This window comes from Olea europaea, chromosome 11 (genome assembly GCF_002742605.1).
Source record: "Olea europaea var. sylvestris chromosome 11, O_europaea_v1, whole genome shotgun sequence".
NCBI lineage: Eukaryota > Viridiplantae > Streptophyta > Magnoliopsida > Lamiales > Oleaceae > Olea > Olea europaea.
In genome coordinates, this window is record NC_036247.1 from 26434167 (window position 1) to 26458076 (window position 23910).

The following is a 23910-nucleotide window of genomic DNA, read 5'->3' on the forward strand; positions in this document are numbered from 1 at the left end:
TTTTCCTTTCCTACCACCCCCCAAAATGTTCAAATTTACCATTTAGCAAATTCATACATTTTTCTTCCCAGGGTTTTTGTCCCCATCTTCATAAGATCAAACTCTTTGAATTTAAATTTTTGAAAAATTTGGATTTTGAAAGTTTGGAGAGTGAGTGATAATGGATGATTTTATTTTTGTAAGGATAGCCTCATAAAACTCACGACTCTTATTGATGTTGGAAGGTAATAGAAATTTGGAGGAAAAATATCTGTGAGACATTCTTCAAGGGAAGAATATATTTGATTTCAGGAACTTTCCATTTCAAGGACTGGATATTAAACATTTTTGATAAAATATTAAAAAGCTTTCAAAGGATTAATTTCTGGAAGTTTTCCAAATCCTGTTTGAACGACTTCTTTGAAATTTGTTGTTTTTTGCTCATTAGGATTACTTTGATTTGGATGAGGATTCAATTTTGAAGCAGGGGTTGTATTTTGAGAAGAGGAAGATTCATAAGAATTTGAAATATAATAATCAATCAAAAGGAGGAATATTAGCCTTCTTATTTTTTCTCGCAACTTTTGAAAATTCCATTTCTTTTTTCTTAAGACTATATAAACTCTCTTATAAAAAAGTCTGCAAGATAATTTGATTTCTTTTATATATATAATATTTTGAAATCGAATCATGACAAAATAGCTTGTCATCTAATAAAAATTTGTTTTGAAACAAGATTAGAATTATGTAATGATATGAAACTCAAAGCTAAACTGAAATCACAAAAATCTAAAAATCGTAGAGAATTAGGATCATTCCGTGAATAATATGGTTTTGAGAAAATTCTTCCCCCTTCAAAAAATAAAAAGAAAATTTTTTATAAGAAAAAATCATTTCAAAAAAGAGAATTGCAAATGAATAATTTTAAAGATAATTCAAAAAGAAAAAGATCTTCAACCAAAAAATCTTCAAAAAATACTAATGCAACCTTTTGGAAATGCAAACAAATAGGTCATTATTCAAATAAATGCCCTTTGAAGGGAAAGATTAATAGTCTTCAAATTGATGAAGAAATTAAACTTGAACTTCTCAATCTTATTAACTCTAGCAATTCTGATGACGAGTCTTAACTCATAATTAGAACAAGTATTTCAAGAACAAGAAGATTCTGAAACAGAAACTTCTATTCAATCTTCTTCAAGTAACGATAAAGAATTTTGTGGTTATAAAACTATAAATGTTTTATCTAATGAAGAAGAGATTACTCAAGAAATTATTGGTCAAATTGATGATCCAAATTTAAAAAAGAAATTTAATTCTCTTCTTCCTTCAAGTTCAAATCCTTCAGTTGAAGATATTAATATGCAAAATATATTAAATAGATTTAAAACTGGATCCTCCTCAAAAGTTTCTATTCTAGATTTAAAGTTCGAAATTAAGAATATGAAATCTAAAATTTTGGTCAAATTGATGATCCAAATTTAAAAAAGAAATTTAGTTCTCTTCTTCCTTCAAATTCAAATCCTCCACTTGAAGATATTAATATGCAAAACATATTAAAAAGATTTAAAATTGGATCTTCCTCAAAAGTTTCTATTCCAGATTTAAAGTTTGAAATTAAAAATATGAAATCTCAAATTTCTAATCTAGAAAATCAAATGAAAGAAATCAAAATGGAAGTTATTATTCTTAAAGCAAAAGATTTGAATAATGAATATTATTCAAAAATAAATTCCAAATCAAAATCCTCTAAATTCTCTAAATCAAAATCTTCATCCTCTTCTTCTTCTTCCTCTTCTGAATCTTTATTAAAAATTTCTCAATCTCAATTCGAAGAAAAGGTTAACGCCATTAATCGAATTCAACTTCAAAAATGGTACTACAATATGACTATTATAGTCAAAAAGAATTTAAATTCACTTCCAGAGTCCATATTGATTTAGGAGCTGATCAAAATTGTATTAGGGAAGGGCTTATCCCTACAAAATATTTTGAAAAAACTACTGAACTTCTTTATGGTTCCAGTGGCAAGAAACTCAATTTTAATTATAAACTTTCAAATGCCCATGTTTGTAATTCAAATATTTGTTTTGAAAATATTTTTATATAAAAGATTTAGATCAAGAAGTTATTCTTGACACTCCTTTCAAAGTTCAACGTTATCCTTTTCAAGTTGATTCAAAAGGTTTAACTACAAATATTTTTGAACAAAAAATATTTTTCAAATTTACAAACCCTCCTTCTTATAAGGATGCAAATTCTTTAAAAGAAGCAGCTATTTCAAAAATAGTTAATAATATTAACTTTAAGAAAAATCATATTCAATTTCTTAAAGAAAAAATTAAATTTAAAAGAACTGAAGAATAATTATTAAACTCTTCAATCTTTGAAAAAGAATTCAAATTTTCAAAAACAAATTGAAAATGAAATTTGTTCAACTATTCCAAATGCTTTTTGGGATAGAAAAAAATATGTTGTTTCTCTACCTTACAATACTGATTTTCATGAATCAAATATTCCAACGAAATGTCGCCTTATTCAAATGAGCAAAGAAATGTTAGACTTTTGTGTCAAGGAAATTAAAGATTTACTTGACAACGATTTAATTCGTCCAAGCAAGTCTTCTTGGAGTTGTTCAGCTTTCTATATCAATAATTCGGTTGAAATTGAACGAGGTGCTCCGCGTCTCATAATCAAATATTAGTTTCTTAATATTGCTCTTCAATGAATTCATTGTCCACTTTCTCAAAAGAAAGATCTTTTGATTAGACTAGTAAGCAGTTATCTTCTCAAAATGTGATATGAAGTCGGGATTTTGGCAAATTCAAATTAAAGAAGAAGATTGTTTTTAATCTTTTTTCAAATTTCATTATTGTTTATATAGATAATGTTCTTATATTTTCAGAAAGTATAGAACAACATTTCAAACATATAACTACATTCATACACATTATCAAGAAAAATCGTTTAGCGATTTCTGCTAAAATGATTGTTTTATGTCAAACAAAAATCCATTTTTTAGGTCACGATATTCAATTAGGCACAATTATTCCAACTCAGAGAAGTCTTGATTTTAAATCTTAGACAAATCTTCTCTTCAAAGATTCATTGATTGTTTCTTATGTCGTAGACTTTATCAAAGAGATAAGGTAGATTTGTACCCCTCTTTTCAAAAAATTACAAAAGAACCTGGACCCATGGAGTCACAAGCATACTATTGCTGTCCAAAAAGTTAAATAGGCTGTCAAAAATATTCCATCTCTATCAATTCTTGATCCTACTACCTCCATTATTGTTAAAACTGATGCATCTAATTTAGGCTTTGGTGGAGTGTTAAAAAAGATTCCAAAAGAATCAAATCAAGAACAGTTGGTAAGGTTACATAGTGTATGGATCGGCCCTCAAAAGAACTATTCAACTATCAAAAAGGAAATTTTATCGATTGTACTATGTATTTCAAAATCTCAAGATGATTTAATTAATAAAGAATTCATTTTAAAAACTGATTGCAAAGCATTTAAAGAAGTTTTGCAAAAGGACATTAAAAATCTTGTTTCAAAACAAATTTTTGCTAGATGGCAAGCTATTTTGTCATGTTTCGATTTAAAATATTATATATACAAGGGAAATCAAATTATCTTGCAGACTTTTTTATAATATAGTTTATACAGTCTTGAGAGAAAAAGAGAAATGAAATTTTCAAAAGTTGAGAGAGAAAATAAGAAGGCAAATATTCCTCTTCTTTCAATTGATGATTATATTTCAAATTCCCATGTTTCCTCTTCACAAAATATAACCCTTGCTTCAAAATTAAATCTTCATCCAAATCAAAGTAACCCCAATAAGCCAAAATCAACCAATTTCAAAAAAGCCAGTCAAACAGGATGTGGAAAACTTCTAGAAATTAACCCTCCAAGAGCTTTTCAATATTTTACCAAAAATGTTTAATATCCAGTCCTTGAAATGGAAAGTTCCTAAAATCAAAGATATTCTTCCCTTGAAAAATGTTTCCTAGCTATTTTTCCTCCAAATTTTTATTGCCTTCCAAACAACATCAAAAAGAATCGTGAGTTTTATCAGGCTATCCTTACAAAAACAAAATAAGACATTATCACTCACACTCAAAACTTTTAAAATCCAGATTTTTTAAAAATTTCAATTAAAAGGGTCAGGTCTTATGAAGACTGGGAACAAAAATCCTGAGAAGAAAAACGTATGAATTTGCCAAATGTAAATTTGAATGTTTCAATTATCTTGATTATAAGATTACTTAGTTCAATATATTTTATCTTCGACCAGTGACTCATTCATAGTTTATATTGTTAATCTTGTAATCCTAATTTTTCAAAATGATTACAAACTTAGTTCATTTATTTTGGTCTTGACAAGAATATTTTACAGTCTTTCTCGTCAAGGATATGAACACTTGAAAAAAGAGACAAACATTTTTTACAGCCTCAAAAAAATCTTTTGTTGCATTTTGCAATGAATCTCAAAGTATCCTGGATGTTTTGCTGGGATTTGATTGTTACTCAAGCTAAACAAAAATATATTATCAAAAAGATTGTACGACGATTCAAAATAAAATGGATGTCAAAATTCCATGAAACAAATTGTTGTTCCAAAACAGTAAACTATGAGCATTTAAGAACAAAGAAATTTGGGAATTCTAAAAATCTCAAAGAAAGATCAAGAAAAGCAAGCTGATTTCTTAACTAAAAAATAAAGATTATTAGCTATGCTTTTTCAATGTAAAACTCCAAAAAAATTAGCGTTAGTTTCAGAGAAGATTGCCAATATTACTGAAGTTTCTTCAAAAAAGACTCAATCAGACTTAGATTCAAAATTGAGAAGGTGGCATAAAAAATTTTGTTTTAAAACAAATAACAATAGACATGATGGTATGGATGAAGCCCTTGGACATTCGGTTGAAAAAATTACACTTTTGAGGCAAGATAAGTAATTGAATTTAATATTAAGTGTTGAAGCAATCAAATCTAGGAAAGCCTACACTTGTTGACATATGAACTTGTGATTGTAAGATCTATGCAAACTTGGAGAGGGCAAGGATTACAGTTACTAAAACCTTAACTTTAAAACACAACCCGAGATAATTAAGTGGAAATAATAAGTTTGGGGGTTGTGTATCTCTCGAACGTAGTGAGAACATAATTGACCACTCTGAGTCGGGACTAACTCCATCATGAACTTGATATGTTGACATGAGTTCACACACAGACGTCAAATATGCACTTAACTACAAGTTGATTTCATTCATACACTATTGAAACTTCTTCTAATGAAAATCACTAAAGTCCAATCCTGCTATTAAGCCATGTTTGTTTAGAGTTAAGTCACTATATTGCTTGAGGCAAACAATAGTTCAAAAATTGAGTATATGGACCTAGCCACTTGGATGAATCATCCTCATACAATGCCCAAAGATCAAAAGACATTCTTTTCAAAATGTGTTTGCCACCTAATAAATTATTTTTACCAGCTTTACCGACATTTAAAAGATAAAGTTGGATTAATAATTCAATAGGTAGAATAAAAAGGGAAAAGTTGTCATTTGCTTCTCAAAAGGACGATTTCAAATTTCACAAAGATGAAGAAGATAAAAGAAGGTGCCAAATTTTTAAAAAGTTGGCAAAGGTTTTCAAATAGAAAATAGTAAAAGCAATAATATTTTGCTTTATTTAAGATTTCTCCTCCAAATTAAAAGACCAGAGCTCAAAAGGTTCAAGTATAAAAGGAGATGAAGAGTTCAAGATTGAGTAGAGTGTTTTTCCTTATAAAGAAAACGGTCAACAAGAAGTTCATAAACCTCGTATTTTACAGTTTTTAAACTTTCAATTTTCAAAATTGTAATTTCAGAAGTTTATTATCAATAATATCTTCAATTTCTTCATTTTGAAGTGTTTGTTTTATTTTCCCTACTACCTCTGTATCCCCTTATGCTTGTTTTATTTTCCCTACTACATACTTACATACATATACAGGGAAATGATCTAATGGACACCAGTGCTTAGCTCATATTAAGTATCAATGACACTGCACAACAATTTTTTTTTTTTAATTTTATTTCATTTTTTTAGGAAGACATGTCACGTCAATTGATTGATGAATCATTAAATTTATGAGACCTACCATTAACGTATCCACCAATCAATTGTTTAAGTACCGGTGTCTATTAGATCATTTCCATATATATAATATACTACACAAAAATTACAGAATTACCCGGCAGCGGTGGGAGATATCATGGTGCCCTCCGTGATGAGAAACCCACCGTTGGTTGATCTTTGGGTGTAGTATTCAACAAGGGCGGGCCCTGGAATGTTATTCAGAGCTCTGCACCTGGTCATGGGAGCAAGCACCACCCTGCACAATTAATGCCAAAATTATTTATATTTATTTACGTTAAATATATATATATAACTAATTCTGGAGGGGAAAAAAAAATTTTAACACTTGTAGTTCCAAAATTACGTCACCTACAAAATTGGTTTCAACTGAACTTTTATATTTAAATCAATTGACTTATAAACCGACTTAAATCTATCAAGGAACGACCGATTAATAGCTATACTTCCGTTGAGTTGAGTCTAAAATTCATCAACTAACAGCAGGGATTACATCAATCAATCGATCAACTGCTGGCCACGAGTTTGAACTTAGGGAAACGCTCCCTACCGCGCATCCAATCCCAATTGAAGAAAAACCCGGCGAAACGAATTAGTAGGAATATGTACCTGTGAGAAAGATTGAATTTGCCCATCTTGTATGGCGAAAATAGAGCTTCGGTTGCTTGATCCGACTTCGTTTCTGCCATTGTTGATCTGCAGCAGAAACTTTCAGTGATCAAAGGAATTGAATGTGCATACGGTAAATGGGAGAGTGGGGGATTTATAAAGGAGAGTCAGTGGTCGGTGTGGGAATAATGAAACCAAAATTTGACACGCTGTTCATGTGGGCATATTTTCTTTGAAATATTTGGTAGTCTCCTATGCTATCATGAGATAGTCAAATGGCCGTGTTGCACCTACGATCCCACAGTGTATAGTCGGGGTAGTGGTAGCCTCGGTTTCCCATTTGTTAGTGCTTTCTTAAGCCCACCGTCTGCCCCATTATTTCTTATTATTTGATATTATAGTTTTTAAAATAATTTTTTTTAAGAATATTTGGTTTAAAAAAAAAGGAAATTATTTTGAATTTACGTGTAATATTATTTTATAAAAAAATGTGTGATTAACCAGAAGAAAGAGAAAAATGAATTATGCTTTTAATGTGAATCAAACAGTGATTAAGTTTAACCATCTCCAATGGTACTTCAAAATGGATTTAAATTATGATTTAGATCTTCATAGTTGCCCAGAAGTTCTTGAATGGAGAGATGTAAATGAATTGCAAATTACATTCTTCGACAAAAAATACGTATATTTTCATATTTTTAATATTAACAAGAGTCATAAAATGGATTTAGATCGTTAGAGCAGAATTTGAATTTAGATCATCAGGATGTAAAAAAGGATGTAAAAAAGCCAATTTACTCACAATTTTACACCACCATTATTGATGCTTTTAAAAGAGTATTATTAATTTAATCTTTTTTTTCTTCTTTCTTTTTTAATATTTTTGAATTTTATTCTTTGAAAACATTTCAAAAAGACAAGGTCGGTTTTCCAGAAATCCCCATTCTTCTCTGCACCATAATCCTCAATGGTCAACCACCCTTTTTTCCTTACCCAATTCTTAGTAAATGTTTCTCTTGATGCTCCAGTAATACAATTGAACAACACATATTGAAATTGAAAATTCTCTTTTACCTTTTTCTTTTTTTTTTGCAAAGCACCATTATAGCATCAATGTGTGTTTTAGGCTCCACAAAGACAGTATGAAGGTGATAATGATCCCATACTATGACACAAATGAAACATAAATGAATATAACGAGGGCAAAAATGTAATCTCCAATCAAAGTCATGAAAACTGAAAGTAGTAAATGATGAGGTATTATCTAATCTACAAATGTGAAGAATGAAAAGATAAAGTCTAAAAACATCTTTACGTACGAAAACCATATTTGGCAATTTGTAAAAGTGCGAAAAGGCCTTAGGGCAACTCAATAGGACAATACTCCTAATAGCAACATTTGTCACGTCCCTCTAATACAGCGAGCTAGCAACTTGATTTTCCTCAAGATAGATATGAAAATATTGCAATGGTCAAAAGGAAAATAGATATCTAATATGTTTGAGGGTAGTCGATATACACTATGACCCCCACATGTGATGCAATGAATCATTAAAGAGGAATTCATCTATATCCTTGAGTATGAAAGTCCAAGTCAACACACCAAAAGGATCCCATCAAGAATGTCTTGTAGCTTAGCCTCAAGTATATGACAATTATCATAAGATGACAGGAATGCAAAAATATATTGTCCAAACCGATCCTAGATTATATCCACACTACTAGTAGAATCAATCTTGATGCACTATTGATATTGGCCTTGAAAGATCACATCGATGGAGCATGCAGAAAATTTAAAATAGGAAGAAGAGGTGGGGGGGGTGAGTGACAGAGACACCAAATAGAGGAGCAATATCCAAATCCCATCGTCAGTGTACAAACTAAAATAAATGGTTTATGTGCAGAAGAGAGATGGTCCGATGAACCCACCAACCTGAAATATGTTAGAGAAATAGTTTCATATCTAGTCTGAAATTCCACTACCTCTAAATAAGTACAAAATAGTTACAGCATCAAACAACAATAAAATCGAGATGCTAGATAACACCCAATTCATCTTCAATCACAATGTTAACTAAGAATAGGGCATGCAATATTTTCAACAAAAGAAGGAGATCTTCGGAGGAATAATAAAGCTCCAGATCAAGCAATAGTTAACCTTAGGCGTGTGGCCCAAGAGAATAGACCGTCGATAGACTTTGTAGGGAAACTACCATCCATCGTATCCTTACACAATACAATCAAGAGTATCATAGCAGAGTTTTATGCTTCCAATCTTCTCAGCTATAAAAGGTTGAAGGACCTATAATAGATATCCCGGCCTATATCATTAAAGAAATATGGACCCATACAATTGAGTGTTGTTAATGTGGCAGTGGATCTGCAAGGTAGAATTCCCCATCCAACAATCATGCTAGAAAAATATGTGCACTACAACAAAAATAGATGTTCGTGCGATACCTGCAAACATACGGGATCGTCGACAAGTAATAGATTTGAGTGAGTTGAGAATATCGTCCCACGTGGAATAAATTCAGTTCAAGTTTACTAGTTTCGTATGAAATTTGAATTATGTAAAAAAATGGGAAAAGAAAATGGAGCACCTAACAACGCAACTTCACAGACCGAGAACTACAAGCTAGTCTTCGGCTCTAGGGTGCGAGGGTTGATCCTACCATTGAAAGTGAGTATCTCGTAATCAATGACCCCACCTTCCTCCAGTATATCACTGGCAGTCCTTCGTGAGTGCGGCATGCACCTTTTTCTTTCTGAGCCGTTTTGGGATTTTTATTTGATTTTTGCTAATTAATTTAAGAAAGCAATAAAAGTTAGGTTTTTAATCAAATTATGGATGATTATATTGAATTTAAAATCCGCCTATTCCAATTTTTGATTTGTAATCTAGTTCCATTTATGACAATCGGTAAAACTAATGTGTTTAACTTTCTCTTCCAAGACAAATTAATTCTAGCCTATCCACGATCCGAATCTATTTCTAACTCAAATTCGAATGGTTAGAATTTATTAAAGTTTAGATTATATATATGATTGTAAACATGATAAATGTTATTCCTAACATCTATTGCATATACATTAATTTTGCCACGTTCTAAACTTATAGTGAGTCTTTCAACACTACAAGAAGTAATTTACTATCTAACTGGTAGCCAATTAATTAAATAATGCAATGGGTATGCATAATTAATCAAGAATCACAAAAATTACTAAAGAATTAGAAATAAATAACAACTAAGGTTCATCTTCATCCAATATAAAAAGTAGATCTAGTCTAGCATATTAATATATAAATTACAAGAAGAATAATGAAAAAAAATCACCCAGATCATGAAAGAATTCAAAAATATTGATCTTCAAGTCCAAAGTTGAATTCTTAAAAAAAAAAAAAAATTATATAATTGAGTTTCAATTCATTGCTATGACTTGATCTTCTCTCTAAAAAGTGATTAATTGACATCTTGTTCTCGATGAATTTGAAACTCAATGTAAATGGGTGGAATTGGAAGAAAGGAACGAAAAATGGAAAGAAATCAAAAGTTTGGGGATCAAAGTGTATATATATTCAATAATTGATTCAAGCCATAAAATGATGATTGAAGATCACATATGATCAATTGGAGGTCAAAGGAGGAAATAAAATTGAAGTATTTTCAAAAATCAATTCTCAATTAAAGGAGTTATTCTTCGAATTTTTAGCCACAACATAAAACTCATTTTTTGGATAGCAAACATTCGAATTGGAAAAATTGTATTCAAGAAGAATTGTAACCTTTTGAGTCTTCATTCCAAAGCCCTTTGAATCACTTTAATCAAATATTGAAGAGAAAATTATGATCAAAATACTGAAAGTTGCTTAGGGAAAAACTCCGCAAACTTGCTTGCGAGGCTAAAATTTTAATGACCCATGAGCTATTTGGATCAATGGTGTGCGCATCATGGTTATGCCTATGTGCAGGCATGGGCCAATTTCGTAGATGAATTAGCAGTTTCCTTTTGTGATTCCAACTCTTTTGGAACCTAAATTGGATGTAATTTTGGCCTAAATTCGACTCTTATAAGTAAAGAACTTGGGAAAAACATAGAAAACCCCCTCTCTTACCTTTTCATACACAATAATTTTATCAAGAACAAGTGATATGAACCCGCTTAGTAATAGTAGCTCCGAAATCCACAAAAGATTGAATCGACTCAGGAAAGCTAAGAAATCAAAGTTTAAAGTTCAACCCAAAAATAATGAACCAAAGAACCAACACAATCATATGTTGATCCCATGACCAAAAGATTCAAGAATATCACCCAAATTGTTTGAACACCACAAGAAATAATTCTTGATAAGTTCATAAAATTAGTTCAGTGAAGAATAAAGAATTGAAAGCGAAAATTGCTCACAAAATAATATTTTCTTATTGAATGAGTATTTACAATGTAAAATAATGAGTTCTCAATTCACTAACAAATACTCCTATTTAATGGCCTAGATATGTGTACCGAATACATTTATCAAATAGCCTCAAACTTGAATATTTGTTTGTCCTCAAACAAAACTATATCCTAACTTAACCAAAAGTTTTTTGGTTTTAAGATTGAAATATATGTATTAAGACTATGAACTGCTACAAAATCATAACGTTAAAATTAATTTCTACTCATCAATGCAAAATCGACGTGTATGTGTGAGTGAAAATTCATGTCAAGCATCATAAATTCAAGTGATTCGAATCCTGACTCTCAATAGTTAAGTTTATCATTTTTCCTCTTGTGAAATTCACACCCTCAAACTTTTTTTTTTTTTTAACTATTTTCCTAATGTGATCTAAGTTTGAATTTATATGTTAGTCTTCACCCTCTCTAATTTGGTGCGACCTTACTAATTGCAGCTCAACGCATCAATAAAATGAAGATTCTCTTTATTTTTAATTGTTTCAACTCCCAAGAATCAATTATGCTAATAATCCCTTGTCAAATGTCTGATTCTCTAAAATAAGTACTTGGAGCTTAATCAAGGATAAATATTAAAACAGATGAAAATACTATATACTGCTAAAAGCAATAAAAATTATTAATATTATATCTATAAAGCAAAATAAATGAAAAAGAAGAAAATTGAGTTTCCTCCCAATAAGCACTTATTTATAGTCATTAGCTTAACTTTGATGTTCTGCATCATGGAATTCTAAATAAAGCTTTTCATGACTTGCTTAGTTTACTTCTTTTGACTTTGATCTGCTTTCGTTGATTCTCCAAATCTTGACCTTGCCTCCTTTAATACAATATGATTTGACTATTTCATCTAATTCGAAATCAACTATGTAGACTTTTTCCTCCTAAAACTTAATCACAAATTCAATAATTGGACAATCGATGACGTCGAAAGAATGTGTGTTAATTTTATCATAATTAATTATCACTTCTTCAATTGGTTCATTTGTAATTAGTTTGTCATCTTTTTTATGCTCTTCTTTAATAATTGATATCTCATCGAGTTGAATGATCAGTTCATAGTCTAAATTCACTGAGAATGGTAATTCTTTTTGTTCAACCTTTTCTAGTGGATTATATTCTCACATTTGAATTCGTCCCAAAATACGGAATCTCATGTACGTATTTTGCTTTCATCCAATATAGCAAGTCCATTATAATATTATGCAAGTGCCTCCTCATTCAACAATGGAGGACCAATTCCCTTAAAAATGATGTCATCGTCTGGATGTGCAGATGCATATTCGCCCTCAAGCATGTACCGTTCATCAGATTTGGCAATTGCTTTTTTTCGACATCTTATATATTGTTTGAACCGCAGAAATTTGGACATAAAAAGATTAGTACATGTATAAAAGCACTGCCCAGTATAATGTATTTCATTAAAACTCACAAATTATTTTTTTATAAGCATTTTTCATCATCCATGTTGGGATTATGTGTTGCAAAACTTTTACGCTTTTGCCATCATCAAAATCCTACATATATTGTTGAATAGTACCTAAAAGCATACCAATCACAATAGAGATCAAGATAGCTATCCAAAATTATTAAAAAAATTCAAAAAATCAAATCATATATAAAATAATAAACACAATTTAAATACTTATTCCCCAACAACGACGCCAAAGATTTGTTCGTGCGAAACCCACAAGTAGGGCTGGACATGGTCCGGTTCGGTTCTAATGAGAACCGAATCGACCCGAAATTTTCGGATATTTAGTAAGTGAAACCGTCGGGTCCAAATTTAATTATGAAACCATTCGGGTTCGGTTCTATTCGGTTCGGTTCCAAGGTTTCGTATTATAATTAAATTTTTTAATATATACAAAGTTACATTAATTTAGTTAATGATATATTCAATCTTAGCTCTTACAAAATAACGTTGTTCAATCTTATGTGTCTTTTACGTCTCTCTTTGCTAAGTTCTTTATAAATTTGATTATTAAAATCACAAGAAAAGCAAGATGGAGAGCTCAAAATAATTAAGAGAGACGTTGTAGAGCTTTAATTCGATTTTCTTCAATAGATATGATACTACAGTAAAATAACAGATTTGGATAAAATTGAGGTCAATTTGATTAAGTTGATTATGAACTGAAAATTAGAAATAGGAAAATCATATTTTTTTTTTGTTTGAACTAAATTAACTGGTTAACAAATTTATTTAGAAAAAATAAAATAATTTTGTTTATTTAAAATAAATTAATTAAAAAATTGGGAGATTCGGTTCTTTGAGTTTTGGTCTAGAATCGAGAATCGAACCATACCCGTCAGTTCTCGATTTCAAATACCCATTCGGGTATTTAACTTGAGAAGAATCATCGGGTTCAGTTCGGTTCGATTGGTTCGATTTGGGAGTTTTGCCCAACCCTATCCACAAGCATACAAGATCATTGACAAGTAATAGATTTAGTAACTTGAGAATATCATTCCATAGGGAATAAATTTCAATTCAAATGTACTAGTTATGTATGGAATTCGAATTATGTAAAACAAAATAGAGATTTTGATTTGATTTTTGCTAAATTAATCTAAGAAAACAATAAAATTTTGATTTTTATTAAATTTTGGATGATTGCATTGGATTTTTACTCCGCCTATTGTTATCTATTTCAATTTTTGATTTGTAATCAAGTTCTGTTCATGTGTTCTTGACAATCAACAAATCTAACTTATTTAACTTTCCATTTTCAAGATAAATTAACTCTATCTTATCCAAGAGTTGAGGTTTATTCCTAGCACAAATTTGAATGTTAGAATGCACAAATGATTGCATAAGTGATAAATATAATTCCTAACATATATTGCACAAATGTAAATTTTGTTGAGTTCTAAATTATTGTGAGTCTCGCAACACTACAATAAGTGACTATCTAAGTGGTGGTCAAACAATAAAATAATGCAATGGATAGCAAAATTAATCAAGAAACAAAAAAATTAAACTAAACTACTAGTCTTGAATTTAAAATAAATAAATAATAAGGTTCATCTCATCCAATACAAAAAATGGATCTAGTCTAACATTGTTTTAAATAAATTACAAAAAGAATGATGGAAAAGTATCACCCAGATCATGAAAGAACACAAAAGATGTTGATCTTCAAGTTCAAAGTTGAATTCTTCAATTTCTTGATGTAATTGGCTTTCAATTTTTGCAAGGGCTTGATCTTTTCTCTTAAAAGATATCAATTAGCCCCCTGTTCTTGATTATATTATTGTGTATGAAAGGTAAGAGAAGTTTTTTCAATGTTTCTCCCAAGTTCTCTATTTATAAGAGTCAAAATTAGGTTAGAATTGCGTCCAATTTGGGTTTCAAAATAGCTTGAATCACAAAAAGGAAGCTGCTAATTTATCTGCAAAATTAGCCCACGTATGCGCGTGGGCATAACCATCATGCACACACCATTGATCCAAATGTCTCTCGAGTCATTAAAGTTTCAATCTCGCGCTCGCCAAAAATTGCCCACGCTCGCCCAGGTTCAAGGAGTTCTTTCCTAAGCAACCCGATTGAGATTATTCAAAATGCAATGCAAAGGAGACTCAAAGAACTACATTTTTTCTTGAAATGCAATTTTTTCAATTCCAATGTTTGCTATCGAAAAAATGGGTCTCATGTTCATGCTACAAATTCGGAACATAACTTCTTCGACTGAAAATTGATTAGTGAAATACTTTAATTATATTTCACTCCTTCAACCTCCAAATGAATCCAATTGATCGTATGTGGTCTTTAGTTATCATTTTATGGTCCAAATCTACTATTAAATATTTACACTTTGGTCTCCAAACTTTTGATTTATTTCGCTTCTCCTTTTTTCATTTCTTTCTTCCAATTCTACCAATTTCCATTGAATTTAATCTAACAAACATAATTAATACATAATTAAAATATAACTTTTTGAAATAACTAATACTCTAATTTAATGACCTAGATAAGTATACAAATACACTTATTGATACTCATTAATTTTATAAATATAGCATTCTATCGACAGTTTATAGTAAGGCACTTGAATCAGACTTCATCTGATCACTCACCCTTGCTATTTTAGTAGACTTTTGATGATGATGATCTGGGCCAGACCTTTTCGATTTCTCAACGGATGGACCAAACATCATGACTTCTCAACTTCCATCTCTTGGATGTGGTCACTCTCTACTCATCTTATGGGGATGGCTACTATTTGGGAGAAATTGTTTAGGTTGAAATAGGAATCGTGTTGGTGGAATCGACATGTATTTGGTGATATTTTTCAACGGGTGAGTAATGCTGAGGATAATATTATTCTTCTCCAGATTTAAGAATAATTTGATCTGGTTTCCCATCAATTTTAATAGTTTTGATAGGCAGATGTGGGCCTTATTCAATAACTTACCAAATATTATAATCAATAGATTGAATATAAATCATCATCCTAACCTTCCAATAATTATAATGTGTATGTTCTCGATTTTGTTTTCGCAAATGTACGGATCATAACAAGTAGTAAAGTGGATCTAAGAGTTCGAATATTATTTTCATGAAAACTACTATTTAATAATTGGTTCAATTATTTCTAACTTTAATTTGGTAGAAAACAAACGAGGATTAGATGTGATTTTTGATAAAATTATTTGAAAATATATGGAAGCACACAAAGGGTAGTTTAGAGATTAAATAATGAACAAATATTATGGCAGAAAAATCTTCCCTATTGATCACCTTTACATCTTAAATCAATATTCTTATCTAATATAATGTTCGGTTGAATTCTCCTATTGTATTTAATTTACCTCTCTCAAGTTCTCATTGATCCTATTTAACTAATTAAATTTCATATCTCTATGCAAATTCAACTTAGTTAAGCACGTTCTTCATCCTAGGAATTCAATTATGACCGCAATAATTAGTATATGTATCACCACTCATTATACCAATTTACCAAATTTTATTACATGGTCTAAATCCTAAACTCATATCTCTATTCATAAATGATTCACAAAATTATCAAATTAGTGATCAAGTAATTTAATTCATTCAATCCATAGTAAAATCAATATATGGAACAATAAAAATCAAGAATCTTAAATAAAATACGTAAAGGGTCCCAAATAGGTTACATTATTCGCCAACAAGATTTAGCTATCCATAATAGAGGAAGAAAAACAAATAAAAATAGTGAAGTCCATCACCAGGTTTTCAATTTAGATGTAGGGGAGTGGATAAATCTTGCACCAAGTTCTTCTTCTCATTCCAAATCTTGATTTCTAACCTTTGAATTATTGTGTTTTCTCCCCTTGAATTTGTTCTCTAATTCTCAAATTATGTTCTTGCCTCTCAATGTGTGAAATCCTCATTCAAAAGTGTGAGAAATTTGTATTTATAGTTGCCTCCATGTGTGTGTAGAAAGTAGAATTTTTATAGACATCAAAATGGGCCAAAAATGTGCCCTAGACTCACCCAAGCAGTGCCTCAGTGCCCTGAAGTGGCGCCACGATTCTATTTTGGTGATGCCTCGGCGCATGGCGCCACCCTTAGAACAGACAGTATATTGTTTAGTATTTTTATCATTACTTTTTTTTTTTCGGATGTTCGATTGAGGCAATTCAACATTCATTGGAAAGCTAACTCAAAGGAGCTACAACATTTTTTTAGATATAATTTTCAAATCCGATCATTTGCTATGTCAAAAATGGGTCTAAATATGAAGTTGAAAATAGTGCATAACTTTATTTTTGTTGAAACTTGATGTGTGATCATACTTTGATTATATTTCATCCGTTTAACGTCTTTCTTTATCCAATTGACTCCAAACACTCTTAAATCTTCATCATGAGGTCCGACACAACTTTTGAGTATTTGTACTTTAGTCCTTCAACTTTGGATCTCTTACAACTTGGCCATTTTCTCCAATTTTACTTCTTCCAATTTCTTATACCATCATTGAATTTTACCTATTCAACACCAAATGCAATAATTTAAACCATAATTCATATAAGAAGCAACTAAATATCATCGTTTTAAAACCTTAAATAAGTATATAACATACACATATCAATGTATCATCAAATAAGGGAGGTTGATTTGTAGAATGCCCTCAAGATTTTGAAACATGGGGCTAGCCATTACTCAAGATTATAAAATCTTTGAAAGTAAGAATCTTGCTCTAATACCAATTGAAAGCCCAAAAAATAGTTAACCAAGAGGGGGTGAATTTGTTTTTAAATCTTTTTCGAAAATTAATTCCGGATTTAAACCAATTTGATAGCAAGTGAGATAATTTATCCAAATATGTACAAATGCAAAAGCAAGTAAAGACTAAAAGGTAAATTCAAATAATAAGCACAATATAAAAGTAATAAGTAAAAGGGAGAGAGAATGTGACAATTTAATTGTGGAGGTTCAATCCAACGCAATGATCTACATCCTCTGTTACCAAGCTCTCCAGCACAAGAAAGTATTTTTACTAAATTTGATTGACTTATGGTGCAATCCAACCTTCTACAATACTTCCGATGACTTATAAACAACGAGCACCGATCTTTTTACAACGTTGAGCTTTACGGGACCTCAACACGACCCACAATTAAAACTAGCGTACATTTTACAAATGAAATCTTATCTCTTAATAAATTATATAATCACAATTAAGTACCAAGAGGGAAGTAGGATAATAATTTAGTAGATAACAATGAAAATAGCTCAAGTGTTAGAGTAGAAAATCTTTTATGAGAAAAGTGATTTTCAATAATTTGATTCACTCAAAAAGTTTTTCAAGAAATATATGAATTGATCTTTTGAAGAATGAAAAATAAAATAGTTAGGATCAATAATAGCTTAACCTCAATGCTCTTAAAAGTTCTCATTGAATGAAAAAGTGAAGTGGTAAGTTGATTCGAGTGAGTCATCCAGACATTCGGATCTGAACCGGACAGTACAGAAGTAGTTGTTATGTGTCTAATACGGAACGATAAAAAATTTGACCATTGAAGTATACGTCCGTCTGGATGGACAGTATGTCCTCGGACGCTTTCCTTCACGACAATTTCGATCAATGTAGGCTTTCGAAGGATCTTTTCACTTAACTTTCCAAGATAAGTGATTTATAATTATTTGATCATCGAGTTAAAATATTTTTCTTTTGAAAATAATTTCAATGCAACCGTTTGAGTAACGTAAATCTTCCTTATGCATAAAAATTCTTTTTGAGCTATTTTCAATTCAGTGCTAAGAATTAAAATGTTTTACCTTTACATATAAGTTCAAAGCATCTATGTTCAATGTCTTGGTATTCTTCAAAGTTCTTTCACTTAAATGCTTGGTTTTTGTCTTTATGTCCATCGATTTCCCAATTTTTGTTTTCGCGTTCATCGTCAATTGCACATCTCTTGATCTTGATCTTCATGTCTTCATTTATATTGATTTTGCAATAATCTCTATAAACACTTAAATGCAATTTGTTAGAAGTAAATATAATTTGCCTGTGATAATCAAAATGAGAAGTCAACTATAGGTCAACACCTTATACAGAAGGCTAGGGACAAGATCTTAAGTTGGGATTCATTGTTATTATCACCTAGTGGACGTATTACTTTGCTAAGATCAGTACTATCAACTACACCACCGCACCTTCTTCAGATTATGTAGTGTTACATTTTCTATATCGCAAGTGTACGATATCGTAACAAGTAATATGATAAGTGCATTTTATGCACTTATTTACGCCATATTACTAAACTTGTATGTCGTCAAATTAGTGAAATTTATACTTAATTTGAGTTAATTTTGTTTATTTCAGTGACGGACTTGTTTGAAGCAACTGGAAAGGAAGAGGGACTAAATTGCGCTATTTTAAAAGAAAGGAAGGCTTGAAGAAGAGTATACGTTAAATGGGCCTCAAGTCTAGACATTAATTGGAATAAATCCAATCAAGCTGTAGGAAATCGAAAACAAAAGTGGGCTGGACTTTCTTTAGTTTTTGGTATGTTTTATCCAAAGAAATTCACTCCAAACTGGACTCCAACTTATTGCGGCTGTAGTAGATATAAATATATATACACATAGGAAGCCAGGGATGAGAGGGGGATAGACATTAGAAAATACGGCACCAACTTGGAGGGAAAATGAGAGAAATATTAAAGACAGCGGTTGGGAAACAAAAATCAATTGTGCTATTGAAATCTAACACATTGGCAGCAACTTTAGGACAGAGAATTAGAGTTAAACTTTTGGGAGACAAATTGGGTTGTTTCAAACAAAAGAACACAGGCTGCCTACTGAAGTTAATTGATATATATACACACTAAAAACGGCAGCCAAGGAAGAAAGGAAAAAGTCAGAAATTGGGTACCAAAAAATATATTATACACACACGCAGACGAAAGAAGAAGAAACGAGCTGCCTGTCGAAAATTGAACGAGTTGCCTGCCGGAATGAAAAACAAAAGAATATATATATATATAGGCACAAGAGCAAAGAATTGAAGTTTAAAAGATAACGAGCTGTCTGCTGGAAAAAAGGAGTGTTGCCTTTTTATTATACACAAACAGAATACAGGTAGAAGTTGACAAAATACGAGGAAGAAGACAGCAACTTTAATAGGAAGAATTAATCACGTTCAAACAAATTTTGGTGATATCTTTTAACTTGTGTGTGTTTAATCTCAACAATATGTTTGCTAAACTTTTTATTATTACAAGGATATGATGAACCCTTTTATGAAGTTCTTAGTTTGAATAATTAATTTGATGATAATTTGTTTAACTGTTTGGATATTTATTATTGTTTCGTTTGCTTTTTAATTAACTGGTCATCAATTGAATTGTTTGTGAATTTTATTATCATCGAGAGAGGTAATAAGATCATTAGCACATAGTAATAAACATTGTGAGGTCCGATAGAGGATAGAGATATATCTCTATGCTTCATATGGTTGTCATAACATGTTCTAGCTCATTCAATGCATTTGTCACGTTCGCATCTTTCATCAAGAGATAGGAAGGTTACATGAGGGGAATAAATTTAATTGCTATCGAGTGAAGCTTTTAAATAAAATAAGAACATTAACCAACAAGCATGATCTAAATTAAAAATAAATTAGCAATGAGGATTCTATATCTTAGCAATACGTCTCTCAAATTTGATAAATTTTTACATTGCTTTCAAGTTAGTTAATAGATTTAATAGTGTTAGTTACAATTCAATTTTGATATTCGATTAAGGGAATTGTTAGCTTTAACTAAATCAAACACATAATTCTTGTGGATTCGACACTCTACACATTACCATATTACTTGTTTACGATCCCATTCACTTGTGGGTAATCAAACGACTATAATATAGTGAACATTTGAGTCCAGATTATCATTTCTACAAAGACTAGATTTTAGTGATTAACTGACTATTTCTAACTACTATCCGATGCAAACAAATAAAGAGTAGTGATTTGTTGTGATTTTTGATCTGACTACTTGAAAATAAATTAATGCACACAAAAGTCAATTTAGTGTTCAAATATGGAATAGATATTAGGGCACAACAACTTCATTCATTGATAACCTTTAAATCTCAATTCCATATTCATAATCCAATGTAGTATTTGATCGAATTCTTCTATTATATTTAATATACCCTTCTTGTGTTCTTATTGAGCTTATTTAACTAATTCAATCACATAGCTCTATGTGAATCAAGCTTAGTTGAATGAAGTATTAGTTTTAAGATGAAAAAGACCGTAGTAAGTAGCATATGTATCTCTACACGTTATACTAGATTACTGGAGTTTAATATGTAGTCTAAATCTAAAACTCACTTTTCAGTTTGTACTAAGTTCACAAAATAATTGGATTAGTGATCAAGTAATTCAAAGGATTACATACACAATTAAAATCTACACATAAATAATGAAAGAACTTGAATCTTGAATAAAAGAAATAAAGAGTCTCAAAAGATTACATTATTTTCCCTAATATAAAATTTAGCTACTCATAACAATGGAAGAAAAATTAAAGATTTTAATTGAGTACATCATTGGATTTGAATTGAGATGTAAAAAAGATGATGAATCTAGCACCAAGTTCTCTTTTTGCCTCCAATCTTAATTTCAAATTCTAGCTCTTGATTTCTTGTTTTCCTCCATTTTGATTTTTTCTCGAATTTCCAAGTTGTATCTTGTGCCTCTCAATGTGTAGAATCCCTTTTTAAGTGTCATCATTCTTCTATTTATACTCCCCTTCACTTTTTTTCTTTCTTTTTTTTTTTTTTCCAAATTTGAAGTCTTTCTATGCTTTTCACAAGCTAAAATGGTGCAAAATCTAAAATGTGTAGCGCGGCACTCTACACGGCTGCGTAGCACTTCTAGGTAACACCTAGGCGTTGGAGAGATGAAACCTAGATGCTACCTTTTTGCTCCTTTGCTGGTCCTTCGTGATGCCTGGCGCCATGTTAGTGTCTCTAATAGCCTTTTGTAGCGCCTGGGTGCCATGTTGCTGCTATGGATTTCTGTTTGGCATTCCCAGTATGGTGCTTGAGCCCTTGCTTTCTACTTATTTTCCTTAGTTTTTTGCTTGTTTCTTAACTTTAACATCCCTTTTACACCACTTCACCCACCTATAAAACAACTCTAGCAAATATATCAAAATATTCTGTACTCATAAGATCTCGCAAATAATCAAATTAAAATTGTGTAAACTTGTAAGTAAAAACACACTCGTTATGCAGCCTCTCGAGGCTGTACTAAAGAAACGAGAGAGCATCTTTGTGTCTTTCTTATGAGACTCTAGGTATTAGGGGATGTTTACATTGGAAGAGGTGGAAGGAGATTTGCCATCCAATATAACGGTAGGCTTCAGGAGATTATAGGATATAGTGGACACCTTCTTTATGAAGCTCTATTAGTTTTTCTAACCATAGAGATTGCTTTGGGCTCAATTTTTATTGGGCGAAAACTGTATGGGAATACACCTATTTAGCCTTCTTCGTCTAGAAATAATTGAAGCTCATCAAGTCATAGACTGAGTCACACATTACGTGGCACCTTAGTTCTAGCCAGGTATTCTTTTAGCATAATTGTTGGTTGGACACTACCTTGGCGTCTTTAATCCTAAACAAGCAACATATATCTAATAGGGTGCAAGATTTCTTTGATAGTACTGGATTGAACATTGGATGATTATTGTAGGTTCTTCCACCATTCATGGAGTAGATCGAAACTATTCCTTCATGTACTCACGCCCCAAATCGTATTGTTTGGAAAGATACCTCTGGTGGTAACTTTACTACCAAGTTAGTTGGCAGTTAGGTTGTTCGGGTTGTCAGCCTTAGGACTCATGCCGTTTGCTGTGGACCACCATATTACCTACCACTATTTCTTTCTTCTACTAGAGACTATGGCAAGATATAATTTCAGTGAACGTGATCATACATAGGATAATTGGCTATCACTTAGCTTCCCATTGTCGGTGTTGTTATGAGATCAAGATCATCAATCATATTTTCATAAGTAGTACCATTTTTGACCAGGTATGGCAGCATTTCAATGATATCTTTTAGGTACCTATAAGGTCAGGTGAGGAAGTTAGACAAAGATTCTAGATATGGCACTATTGGTAACAGTATGTACGTTGTGACACATTTATACTGTCATTCCTCTATTAATATTCTAGTTTTTATGGACTAAGACAAATGATGCGAAGCACAAGAAGATCCCCATGGTTCCTAATTGGTTCATCTAGAGAGTGCATTGCATGATCTCTTTCCTTCATACAAGTCATCTATTTTAACCTATACATTAGAGAGGGACATGGCTCTTACACCTCTATTCGGTTCTTCTATGACTTTTCCTCCTTCATCACCACATGTTTTGATTATATGTCATACTCCACCCATGGGATCTTATAAGATCAACACTAATGATGGTGTCAAGGATGGATTTACTAGTGGTGGAGGTATCATTCGAGACCAGACAAGACGCTGCATCGGTGCATTTTCCTCATTTTATGGTGCCTGTCTTATTTTGGAAGCTAAGCTCAAGGCTGTATTAGGAGTGAGTCTACTTGCCAGAGGACATGGTATCTCATGTACATGGATTAAGGCAAACTTGACCGCGACAATCCACTAATGGTGGAGGACCATGGGCAATACAGGATATTATTCGACATGTCAAACACCTCATCTCTTTTGATTGAGATATTATTTCTTACGACTTCTAAGAGGAAAATCGGTAGCGAATTCATTAGCATCTGAAGGTTGAGACCAGCACTGCTATTAGGAGTATGAACCTCTTGGGCTTCCTCGCACGATTAGGGCACTTATGCATATTGACAGATATAGATTGGCCAGCTTTTTAAAAGTTTTATTTACATTTATTAAATTGATTTCATTGTACAGAGAAGTAGTATTTTTTCATTTATTTCTTTCCTTTATTACTTCATATTTGTTGCTATGTTGCTTTTAGGAGGTGAGATTTAAATCCCCATACTTCCAAGTATATTGGCCTTTTTTATGATATATACATGGCTGGAGAACCCTAACCCCTATCGATCTTCCTTGGTGGACCTTAAAAAGCCACTAAGGATATGTGAATGTCTTTATTAAAAAAAATAAAAAATAAATAAACTGAAATAAAATTTGAATTCCTAATTATATAATATTAAAAAGACTTTACAAACTCGTTAAGCTTTTACAGATGAGATTAAT

The 23910-nt window shown here is 31.3% G+C and overlaps 1 protein-coding gene across 1 annotated transcript; it reads right to left on the reverse strand.

Moving 5' to 3' along the window:
* Positions 1 to 6062: 6062 nt before the first annotated feature.
* Positions 6063 to 7007, reverse strand: LOC111403883 (12-oxophytodienoate reductase 3-like). Its single transcript, XM_023032520.1, has 2 exons — positions 6735 to 7007; positions 6063 to 6363 (listed from the first exon to the last, which is right to left on the reverse strand). The coding sequence occupies exons 1-2, from the start codon at positions 6812 to 6814 to the stop codon at positions 6219 to 6221; spliced, it is 225 nt and encodes a 74-aa protein (XP_022888288.1). The 5' UTR covers positions 6815 to 7007; the 3' UTR covers positions 6063 to 6218.
* Between the last annotated feature and the right edge of the window lie 16903 nt (positions 7008 to 23910).